This window comes from Columba livia, chromosome 3 (assembly GCF_036013475.1).
Source record: "Columba livia isolate bColLiv1 breed racing homer chromosome 3, bColLiv1.pat.W.v2, whole genome shotgun sequence".
In the NCBI taxonomy this organism is placed as follows: domain Eukaryota; kingdom Metazoa; phylum Chordata; class Aves; order Columbiformes; family Columbidae; genus Columba; species Columba livia.
In genome coordinates this window covers 38,019,121-38,031,780 of record NC_088604.1, presented here as the reverse complement: position 1 = coordinate 38,031,780, position 12,660 = coordinate 38,019,121, and the positions used below count along the sequence as shown (strand labels likewise).

Sequence of the window (12,660 nt, the reverse complement as noted above, 5' to 3'; positions counted from 1 at the left end):
ACAAAAGCCAGTACTGAAGCAGCATCTGAAATGGGGAGCTGGCTGGATCATCCAGATCATTCCCATCGGGATGCCATAGGAAGGGCAGACTCTGTGTAGGGAGTCTTCTGGGCAAGACTGATGTGGCCAAGTAACTTCTTGGCTTGCGAGCACACAGGCCACACGTGTCTCAGAGAGGATCACTGGTGGTGGCCCACTGCTTTGGGTGCCCCAGCATGAGTGTCTTCAGGTTGTGCCGTCACTGGTGGGAAAGCACAAAGGGTGTAGAGCCGATGCTGATGGGCACTCAAAAGATGCAGATAAAGCCTGCAACTTTAAACACATGCTGTAGTTTCCTGGTAGCTTTCTGATGACACAAGACACATTATGGCTCTGATTTGAACAACACGCTAGGAGAGATGATCAGGTTTCACTCGTTTAGCTTATATTACCTAGGAGACGAGCAGTTTCCATTTTCAAGGCTTAAAGCAGTAACCCTCTTTCTCGGAAATGAATCGTGGATTGTTAATGCCACTAGAACGCTGCGGTCCAGCTGTAGTCATTCACTGAGACCCAGGTAAGCTAGAGTTTCTTGTTATAAAATACAGTTTTACTGAATGAATTGTTTTTCTAATGTCAAACAGGCTTGTGAAAGTATCCTGTCAGCCAGCATAGACCACAGACATAACCCTCTTTACATTAGACTATTGCAGTACTTTGTAACTACTAAGGAGTGACAAACTGTCATGTGGCCATTGACGATTATTTGTTCAAGTGAAAATCTTTTGACTTTGTAAATTCATTTTTTTTACGAGTTGACTAAAGTGTTACAACAGTAGCCTGAACGGAGCAGTAATACTAATGTTGAAGATCGTTTGCTGCAGAAGGAGTTCTTCTTTACATATCGGGAGAGTGTGGGGGAGGTGGGTTATCTGGTTGGTACAAAGGTGCTGTGAAATGCAGTAGTAGTTGTGTAGGCAAAATATAGACATCACAACTTCAGAAAAAAATAAAGTCATTTTGGCTACTTCTGAGTTTAATTTTTTGTAATTACACAGTTTACCAAACTAACAAAGAAAACAGTGAACTCTCAAAACCCATTTATTGCTGTGGAGGAGAGACCACAGCAATTAGCAGCTGGCAAATCATCACACTTGGCAGCTGCTGTGTTATTAAGTGGTGTTTGCGGTTTCCCTAAATACGAAACAAGATGGAATTTTGCCACCACTGGCTATAAAAAAAGAATGCCAAGCTTGCTTAAGCTTGTGAAGCCTACTGAAGATGTAGTTTAGAAGTTCTATTTTCAGAGAAGTGAATGTGTGGCAGTGAAGGTCCTGAAGCCCAGAAAGGAAGATTTGTCCCAAGCCGCTGCAGAAGCCTATGCACAAGTCAGGTGTAAAAGCCAAACCAGCCAGCTCCAGTCTAGTGCTAAATGACCAGCTGAGCGGTCTTCCATCTAATCTTTTATTTTCCTACCTATAGCTGATTGCCCAATACATACCTAGGCTGGTGTTTTTAAGTACCACATATGTATTTCAAGCACTATTTAGTTGTTTGTGGAATTCTACTTTTAGCATCACTGTACCCAAAGGTTTGTTTCCCAGTGTGTTAAAGGGCTCATTTTTTGCTCTGAGAAATTATTAATAGATGTTAATAATAGGCATGAGACAGTGAGAGATTAGAATCAGTAAGCTAAGGAAGATGAAAGCAAGGGATGGGGCTACGAGAGACCATGGCTCTTTTCTTCGCTCTGCCTCTGACGTGCTGAGTGATGCTGGATAAACCACATCACCTCTCTGGTGGACATCTCCTCCTCAGCATGTTTTCTCTGTCCAGACTGTTGATATTTTGAGGAGAGGTCTCTGTTTCTTATTACACCTTAATGAAGAACTTACTCCAATGAAGTTCAGTCTAAAATGTCTGTAAATTACTTTTTGTTGACGTGAGAGAGAAGAACAAGCTGCTGCCAGTACATTAACATCTGCCATTCAGAGGCCTCCACTTCCACTGGGAGTGTCTGAAGGATAAAATAGGTGGGAAACCTTTGGAGGGCTGTGTTTGCTCATGGGCTGTCAAGACGTACCTGGCTTGTTTCTGAAGGGCCTTAAACAGCAATGAGTATCAACACTATGTTAATGTTACAACTTTACTTATTTTCTAATAAGAGGTAGTTTGTCTGAACAGAGCAAAGTTAATTTTTATGACCTCTCTGTGTTCTCATGTTGGCTCTTCCATAAGGACCTGGAAATCACCCTCTGTTGGCACTCTTGCTGTTGAACAAGAAACAAAGGCCTTGCAAGGTTAGTGACTTGTTGCAATAGCTTTTCAGCTCCTACCGCAGATGTGCAGCAGTTTGAACATCTGGTGCACGTGCAGCTTGGTAGGGTGACTTACAATGGCATTTTACTCCACCTTGGTGTTCCCAGGAGGTTTCCTGCTTCCTTTTCTTCTGTGGTGGAGCACTGGAATAGGTGCACCCCAATGGAGTGGGGTGGAGGTGGCTAGTGGATCTTCCAATCAGTTTAAGAGCTGACTGAACTTTCAGGAACAGTATAGGCACAATTAAGCCTTCTAGGGTCAGAGAACAAAGCAAATCAGTGTTTCTCAGCCTGTGGACCTTACACCTCTGCTAGTCAGTAAAGGAGCAGTGGGTAGTCCATGAAACAAGAACAAAGACTCAGCCACCATCAAATGGATGTGCACTTCCTTCGGTCAGCAAAGAAAGAAAATAAGTGGGAAGTGCAGTTACTAAATGAACATCTGAAGTTAAGACTCACTATTTGTACAGTTATTTATGGAAACCATTGTGCCAATGCTTTTTTCTTTTCATCATAACACTGGGATGATCCTTGGTGTTTTTTTTGAAAAGTGCTATGATGATGTTTTGATTAAATTGTAAAAAAAATTGAGAGGATGAACCATCAAGATTGTTACCAGCTCTGCTTTTTTATGATCCTATATTCTCCTCTGTGATTTTCTACTTCTGCTCTCTGCTTTATCATTTTTGCTGCTATTTATGGTTCTCTTTCTTCCTATTAAAAAAAAAAAAAGGGTAAGTTGTAGGTGCCGCAAAATACTCCCATTAGCAATGTTTATATCAGAAAACTAAAGTGGTTTTCCATCTCTCAGCCTGTGAAGATAATTCAGCTTGCTTGTACAGAATTCATAGATCCACTGTTCCCAGGCTCATGTTCTTTCTGTTATTTCTCGCCATTCTCTCTCTCCCATAATACTGCATCTTCTTCCTGTAATTTGCCTGCTCTTCAAGCTGCCTGCCCTCTTTGTGCCCCTAACATTTTGGATGCTTTCCCCAATTCCTCTCTGCTTAGTCAGTTTGTTCTTGCATTTTCTTACCTTCCCCCCACCTCCCCCATTTTCCTCTGTGCAAAGATACCTTTTCTGCTTTTGAAGTAATTAAATTAGCAGAGCTGATTGAAATCTAGGTGAAATTCTCTGAGCACTATGCTTTTCAACAGACGCATTACTCAATGCACATCAACCACCCTTCTGTATACCTCACTGAACGACAGAAATGATTATTTGATGAATATACTCAACAACAACAGCGCTATTCAAACACTTTACTCAATAAATGACATTCAGTACACTCAGAAGTTAATGGCGCGTTCAGGTTGCTGTTTGTTCAGCAGAGCACGTGTGCAGCCTGAAGGAGAGGAACCAAGTCACTGATCCATCTGAGGGAAATGCGGGGGTGGAGGCTCTTCTGGTCACTTGTGTCTCTAGTGAGCAGGAAAAAGTGTGTGCGTGTTGATGGGGGGGCATGTTTAAGTCACATTTAGGGAATAAACAACGTATGCAATGAGGAAGAGAGATGACCTGCTCCCTTTCCCGGCTGGTAGTAGAAGAAGCCCAGACACTTATTTTGATGCTCATCCTACTACTTCAGCTAGAAATGAGTACAACAAATCAATGTATCTCTAATTATCAGCTTTTGTCCAAGTTGGGGTGTGCGTGTGTTTATGTGTGTTGAGTAGGGGTGTGAAGTAAATTTAACCTCAAATCCCTGCTCTTCACTTCTTGCTCCATTCAACTTTTTCTTGAGCATTTGGAGCAAATAATCTTTCTTTTACTGTTTAAGACTCTGTAAAGCCTCCTTTGTAATTTCCAAGAGATGCTAAGTCTCTTTGTGGTCTTTATGTCCACGGTGCCAAATAGATCCCCCTTTGACCCTTTTGTTGCTTTTTTAAACCTTTGGGTCATTTCATTGTCAGCCTCTATGCTGGATGGTACCTTGATGCAAATTGATGTCATCTGCATTTTCCACAAGCTACTCAATTTCTTTAGCCAGCTTCCCTTCCTCACTCCCTTTGATTCATCATTCTGCACAAAACGAACCTCATCCAAATGCTAAGATTGGATTCTTTCTTTTGCTATAAGGATTTGCATCACATTTTTTCCTCTCTTGTCCTTATGTCAGTCAGAATTTTGCTAAAGCATCATGCCCTGACACTGCTCTTGGCATCTGCTTCCACAAGTATTGCCACTTCTAGAAGTGTTACAAAACCTCATACCACTGTCATCTTTTTCTACTGCTCTTACTTGAAAATTTATCTTTTTTTTGGTGTGGTCTGAATGCTCACCATACTCTGAATTTCATACGGCCCATATAACGTCTTTGTCTTCTGTAGCCTCGGCTAACTTACCGTCTCATCAGTCTGTGCCTGTGCCGTCCCATGAAGTCAATTTTCTCTTGTTCGGCTGTTAAGTAACTCCTTATCTTTGAAGTCCATTTATTTTTTCCATTCCATATGTTCTTTGCAATGCTTCAGTGAATTAATTGTATTTTCAAAGCATACAAAAGCATCAGTTAACATCCACAGTCTTCTATAGCAACAGTGGTGCCTAAAGCAAACATAACCCTTTAAAGGCACATTTGCAGCTCCTTTGAACAGAGGAGCTGTGCTGGGTACTACCCAAACAATACCACAAAACAGGCTCTGCAGCCGCCTGGCCTTGCAGCTGTAGGTTGTCTTGTACAACCATTTCTCAACATCAAGTGAAGGCTGCAAGTGGGAAAATAAAACCAAAGCTCTGCAGACTTCTGGCTGCAGAAGAACCACTGGCCACAAGATCTGCCCTGCAGTCCTGTGATGAATTTCAGTTTCTCATCACAGAGCACTTAGACCAGAAACCGTCTTTCATTCTGTGAAATCTCTGCTGCCTCACCACCAGACATCTAGGTACCAGAATGCGTTGCTGTCTGATAAAATAGCGTTGCAGGAATTTCACCTATCCAACCTGCTGGCTGACTAGAATTTGCCCATTGCTTGGGCTCTGATGAAGATTCTAGTCAAATCCTTGATCCCTGTTTTCTTTAGGCAGGACTTTCTTTTCCCCTTCACACACTTCTCCTCAATGTGGGACTGGCAAACAGAGATATAAAGTTGTTCTTTTCTAATCCCTCTTGCTGCTCAGGTAAGGATGTAGGGGCTCAGCTTTGGGAAAAGAGACCTCAAGGTAAATTTCTCCATCTCACAGAATCACAGAATCGACTGGGTTGGAAAAGACCTCAGAGATCATCAAGTCCAACCCTTGGTCCAACTCTAGTCCATTTACTAGATCATGGCACTAAGTGCCTAAGGATGGAAAGCCCGAATTAAGAGTGAAATCAGCAGCCCACTTGAAGTGCATGTACACTAATGCACGCGGTATGGGCAACAAACAGGAGGAGCTGGAAGCCATCGTGCAGCAGGAAAGCTATGACATAGTTGCCATCTGTATTTAAGTATCTCCATGGCCTGATTTCTAGCAGTGTTGATTCCTACTGATTTTTGTGCAGGACAGGATTTAAAATATTGCACTAGTTTACTGAGAAATTAGACCACAGAAAAAAAAGAAAACAATTTGCATTTTGGTATTCAACTTATTATGGGACTCGTAGCTCCTATACATAAATTTGGAAGTGAAATCTAATTTGAGTGTCCTATGTGTTTGCATAACTGACAGGGCCAAGCAGAGCGTACCTCAGAGATGGAGCGGTAGCCTGAACTTGCCAGCTCTGCCTGGTGCTCCGGAGACCCTTGGGAAGAACAGGCACATGTACTTGCAAAGTACAGTTTAACAGAACTATTAGCCTTCAGCCTAATTGACAAAGTCTGTTTTAACAGCAAATAAATTTTGTGTAATAGCCTCAGAATGTACAAATTATCAGAACAAAGAGCAGTTTGTTATTGTTTTTTAAATGCTTTATAATTTTAATAAGCTTAATATGCTTAATAATTTTAAATTGCTTCAGCTACTGGTTATATTTCACCTTGAATGAGCGTCTCATTTTTCTTCACCCAAGAGGAAGCATCTCTCTGATCTTCTGCTTCTTTGATACAGCATTTCCTTCTTTCCTTGAGAAGAAAAATGAGCTGGGGATTCCTGTGTGATCTTCTGAGTGGAGTGAATAAATATTCAACAGGGATTGGAAGAATTTGGGTAGCAGTTGTGTTTATACTCCGCCTACTGGTTTATGTTGTGGCAGCAGAAAACATCTGGAAATATGAACACGATGAATTTGAATGCAATATCAAGCAACCTGGTTGTGAAAATGTCTGCTTTGACCATTTTTTCCCTGTCTCCCACATCAGACTTTGGGCTTTGCAATTAATCATGGTCTCCACACCTTCGCTCTTGGTGGTTTTTCATGTTGCTTACCGAGAGAACAGAGAGAAACATCACAACCGGAGACTTTACAAAAGTCCAGGAGAGATAGATGGTGGATTGCTGTGCACGTACCTTATCAGCCTTGTTTTAAAAACAGGATTTGAAATAGTTTTTCTTGTCCTGTTTTATAAACTGTACAATGGATTCAAAGTACCACGTCTTGTGAAATGTGACATAAGACCATGTTCCAACACTGTAGACTGCTATATTTCCAAACCCACAGAGAAGATGATTTTCCTCTATTTCCTGGTGGCAACTTCATGCCTGTGCATTGTACTGAATCTAAGTGAATTGAGTTATCTCATTTTTAAATACTCCACAAAATGTTATCTGAAGAGGTATATCAAGAGATGTCAAGGCTCAGAAAGCGATTGCCACAAATCAGAACTCATGGGTCACAACAGACCAGCAGCTGCAGGACGGTTCCACAACAGCTTCTCGCCTGTGCCTCCGAGTATACAAACTGAATGTGAAAAAAGGTTCTCTGTTGACTTGAAAGAAGGCTAGAGACCATTACACAAGCTGTATTTGATTAATTGCTCTTCCAATCAGTGCTTTACAGAACTGAAAGGACAATTATGTTGGAAATACTTTTTCTCTGTTAGTTCCTCCTTACTTGAGCACATAAATTCGGTTCCATTACATATGTCATACATAAAATAATCTAGATCTTTTAATGGTGAAACAAGAGGTGTAGAAGCCTGAAAATTCTATGAAGGTTTCATATAAACACTGATGCTTTTGCTAAATCACATTGAAACAATTGCTCAAACAGATGTATTTTGAATATTACACAGATTTGATTTGGTACAATCAAAAAGCGTTTTTTTATATGCAGAGTTGGAAGAACCTGGGACTGATTGAGATGCTGATCAGGAAGGGGCCGTACAGATTTTGTCTGGTGGGTGGATGTGATAGCTGTTGAAATAGCGATTGGCAAGCACTGGCAGACTGGCTGTGGTGTACTGAAAACAGCTTGATGGTCACCAGCACATTCCAACAGCTTATCGTAAAACATCTCAAAAAAAGAAAAAATAAGAGATAGACACATCTAGTTAAGCCCAGGGTGATAAAGACAGACCTAGTTATTTATCTATTTGCAGGGCATCTCTCCTGGAGGCATTTGAGCCCTTCACAGTTTTGAGAGAACACAGCCTGTGAGAGAAGGTGCTTGCTCAAACTTGTATACCAGAGTTAACTCCTGGTCACCTGCACTGAGCAGCACCTGAGTCATTAGAATTTTCTCCTGTTCCATGGTTGTGGTATTTAAGGGAAAAGATCATTCCCAATTCCCTCGGATCCCAGTAATGTAGACTGCACAACAGGGCAAAACATTAGCCAGTAGTGCTAGTATTCAGTAGCCCAGAATCTGGTCCCTTTATTAAGGCTGAAAATACTGCGACTCCTTCAGCAGATTTCCCTGCCATGGAATACCACATGAAATATAAAAATACAAAAAGCCTCCAGGAGAAACAAAGTAAAAAAGAATCACCCATCCCCGTCCCTCAGATTTCAGGGTATCTCTTAGACACGTTGCATCTCTGCTCTTTGTTATGTGTGGGGCTTGGGCTAGCAAGAAATGGACAAAAATTAGCTAAAACGTATTTTCTTTTGAATCTAGACTTCTCTGAGACGATGGGAATTGTCTAAAAAGACTTATTTCAGGGTAGTGTTCTCTTTACATTGCTGGGATGAAAGACCTTCAGACATACATCAATACTGAGCCTGATCAAAACACACCCTTCAGGGAAACACACCACCTGCAATAAGTGGAGCTGCCTGAACGTTGAAAGGATTTTATTGTTCATGTCACCATGAAGAGGAAGAAACAGTAGCAAAAGCATGTTAACTATTACTGCTCCTTGAATGTTGAAGCTATTTCATTGCTTGTGCCAGGATAAGGAGAAGGAAATGGTAGGAAAGGCACATTAACTATTTTTCCACCCCCAAGCCCCCTAGCTTTGGTTACAAAGTATTGCTTTTTTAAGTATGGGGGTAGCAGGTACAGAATAAACCATGTGCTTTTGACTGTGGTTTTCCAGTTTTGTTTTTTTTTTTTTGCTTATTTGTTTTTCTAAAACATACCTGCTCCTGTAAAAGGTGAAAATACATTTGCTGTTGAACTTAACAGCGATAGCAGTCTCTCAGATATTTGCTTGCCAGGTCATGGCCAGGTAAAGTTTTACATGCCGAGTTACGCAGAATCAGTGTGTCTATCAAGCCAATGTGCTACGCACAGTTCAGAATATTTTCTGTTATATCTCTACGCACACAGAATGTGGCTCGCAACAGAAACGCAGTTAGAAACTCTTTTGCAGCTACGGGACAAAACCCACCCAGGAGTGCACGAAGCAAAACTATCGCCCATCGGCCCTGTGCAACTGTGACTGCCACACTCTGAGTAACCGAGAATAAAACCCAAAATTATCTTGGCCCTTTTGTATATTAATGCATCATTTTTTACAACAAGGACAACACTATCAAAATAATGAAACTGCTTCCAAAATAACTGTTTTTGAATTATTGAGGATGGATTTTAAGACAGCACACCAACAAAAAAGTATTTATTTTTATTTTTTTTTAAAAAGCAAGGTTTATTTGAGAGAGAACAGAGAAGCAAACACAGTTTGGCCAACACAGGTTTCTGATTAAATTTGTGCATTAGCTGCTCTCTAATAAAAAACTATGTTAAGTCAGGGCTTGAAGGGTGTTAGAGCATCCCCTATAGCTCTGCGACTGGTCAGAGCTTCCTGCTTAGACCAAAAACTTCCCTGTGAACCAAAAACTTTAATTCTTTGGAATGTATATTCATGGCTTTATTTCTAATTCTATCTTTAACAGCCATGAAATGACAAAGAAATTCCAAAAGGAACAGGTTTCATGTCTTCAGTTTTGACAAAGCCAGTACCTTGTATGAGAAACAGTATGAAAAATTATTATGGACCCACTCTATGTAAGCCCTGACTCACTCATAGCAAACCACCAAGAGGCTATTACATCATGTCCTGCAAAACTGGTGTGACAGAGCCAATGGAAACCAGCATCACACAGGACAGCTCTGTCTGATTTTACTTAACCCGAGAGAAAATAAACAAACTCATCTACTTTCTGAACCATCGCTCTTGGCCAGCATTTGGTCTTTTACAGCCCTTGCCCTGCCTTTATCCTGCTTTGTGTCCAGTTTAAGTTTCACTCATCTACAATATTTGCTCTTATGCTTTTTGTTCAGATGAGTTTGTAGGCTCAGTCCCTTAACTAAAGGTTTGAGGGCTTTTTTGTGTATTCAACTTTTAAGTTGAACAGACAAAATTACAAAAATAATTCAAGTGCTATGTTGGTGTTTTTTTCTTTTTAAAGTGAAAAAGTACAGTTTTCTCAAGCACATAGCGATTGGTAGGAAGCTGATACGAGCCCGTACGTACAAACATGACCACTCCGTGCACATTCATAGAAAAATATTTGCCTCATATTTCCAAACATCTCAACATTAAAAGCCTCTTACATAGATCATCCTGTTCTTTAAGACCCAAGTAATCTCCCTGCCTTGTGACAGATGAGATCTGAAAAAAAGTCACAGAAAAAAAATTCCCTATTTGCTGATAGTTTCTTCCCTCTACTCCCATCTGAGCTACCTCTGGCCCTGTTTCCCAGCCCTTCTCCACAGCAGGGCTCCAGCCAGGGGCAAGCAGGGCAGGGCAGCAGCTCCGCTAGCCCTGTGGGCACCGTGAACCTGTCTGCGCTGGTGGGAGCCCCAACCAACCAGTTCTTTGGCACAGAAACTACTTGCAAGAATACAAATACCTGCTTTACTTCACCTGAAGCACCTGTTTTCAGTGTCAATTTGACAAGCACGGCTGCCTCGCTATCCAAGAGCTGTAGACAGGACATCCCAGCAGAATGCTCTAGGACCAACAAGTCTCCCCATCCTGCTGAGAACAAGCACCTCAAAACACATGAGGATAAACCCACTACTCTTATTTACACTGAATTAGAGCTCAGACAATATAAGCGTTCTTTATAAACATAGTTAACCATAGGAGACTGATGGCTGGTTTAAAGATATCTCTCAATCACAAAGCAGTCTGTACTCTGCATCTGGACTCCTTGATTTAGTTGTTTCCCCACGAGCAGCAATTGCTTTTTAGTCAGCACATTCCTGATGGTGGCAAGTGGCTTAAAAGAATGTGTCTTTGCTCAAGTGCACCACAGTTAATGGGTGACACGTCTGGAAGACACACAAGGGGAAGGAGAAGGGACAAGACAGGGACCGCATGGCGGGGCTGGAGCCGGCAGCACTTGCGGGTACATCACTGAAAGTATCTAAATGCAAATACCCGATTTATTTCCTCAGGAACTTTTGTCAGTGGCTTTACCAAACCACAGTGCCCTCTGCAGTCCATGACATCTTAAATCAGACCCTGCCTTTGGGCCTCCGCTTTAAAATACTTTTTTTTTTTTTTTTTTTTTTTTTTTTTAAAAAAAACAAAAAGGAAAACAAATACCATACCAGCTTATCTGTTGGACAGGCTGTCAGTACCCACCTAAAAAGGAGTGTGCCATGGAAGGCACTGACTGTATTGGTACAGCACCCACTTTAATTGAATTCATTTGGATAAGAATTCGACAATGTAAAAAAAAATTCATTCTCAGAAATTCAGACCCTACACTCAGATGCAAACCAGAAATTATTTTCGGGGTATTTATGACGTTGATATTTTTGGTTTTTGTTGTTTTTTTAATGACATTCTACAGTCTAGTATAGTACTGTGTAGCTAAGTAGTTGTACACCATTCTCAGTCTAAAAACTGCAAATGACACAGTATCTATCATTGGGAATGTCAATGATGAAAATATTCAACTTACACAACACAAAATGATTCTTAAAATTAACAGTTGTGAGGTCTGTCAACAGTTAGGTACATCTGAAAACAAGAGATTTTGGGCGAGCTTTGTGGATCCTCTCCAGAGGAGGTTCTCTGCCCTCTTTTCCCCTGCAGCAGATCCCTCTACAATCACCACAACTGGCATTCAACAGTAACTCCATCCAAAGAGACCACGTAGCCACTGGTAGGTAGAACATGGCATCATCACACATGCTTCTAACCATGATAGTGGCCTCTCCTAAAGTTAATGTGCACGGATTTGTTTTGGTTTTAACATTCTCAGGATACACCTTTGATTTACTAAGTCAGCAGAATTATCAGTTTAGTCACTGGGGAGGGATGGAAAGCAAGAGGAGCAACTGGGCTCCATTCTAATGGAAGCACGGGCTTTTTGAGAAGGTACACAATTTAGCACCAGGTAGCAAACTGAGGGCTACGCCCAAGCTGAAATGCTGTTGCCTTTCCACTTTTCCATACATAATCCTCACTCTCACAACAAGTTATTTCATTTGGTTGTAGAAATGTGCCCTGTGCGTTGATATTCAAGTAAACTGTCACAGATTCCAGGTGAATAGCTTAAGAGCAATCAAGTGTAGCATTTAATGCAAAGCTTTACATGGCAAGACAAGTTTATAGGAGGAAAAAAAATCAAGCCAATCTCTCCCAAGATAAAGACTATTTTATATTACTGAAGGTAGGTCACATCCAGTAGTGAGAATAATCCAAGAACAAATTTTTGGTACCACACAATCCAGCTGGCTTGTCCCATCCAACTTAAGTGTAATGACACGTGAAAACCAACACTGAAGATTGCTGGGTACTGACAGCCCCCAGCAGTGCATTCACGCTTTCGGTTACTCAGCAAGCAGGATACCTGTCGTTTCAGTTAGCAGCATACAGAAAAACGGCTCCAGTCCTGGGTGCGACGAGCGGCACGGCTTCCGAGGCTTGTTCAGGGGTGGGAAATGAGAGAGGTGGCGAGTGCTGCCAGGTGGAGTCAGCGAGAGGCAGAGCAGCGCGGAGGGAGCCTGTGCCCTCAGCAGAGCACAACCACCGAGTTTGGCTCTAAGATCACAATCTCACTTCCCTTTCAGAAAGTGCCTTGTTTATTCAGTTTTTAACGGTA

At 41.5% G+C, this 12,660-nt stretch overlaps 1 protein-coding gene across 1 annotated transcript; it reads left to right on the top strand.

Moving 5' to 3' along the window:
• The first annotated feature begins 2,221 nt into the window (after positions 1–2,221).
• GJB7 (gap junction protein beta 7) lies at positions 2,222–8,677 on the top strand. Its single transcript, XM_065056511.1, is given in 3 exon segments — positions 2,222–2,279; positions 6,325–7,014; positions 7,016–8,677. Coding segments are annotated over 2 exon segments (795 nt in total). The 5' UTR covers positions 2,222–2,279; positions 6,325–6,351; the 3' UTR covers positions 7,148–8,677.
• Positions 8,678–12,660: the final 3,983 nt, after the last annotated feature.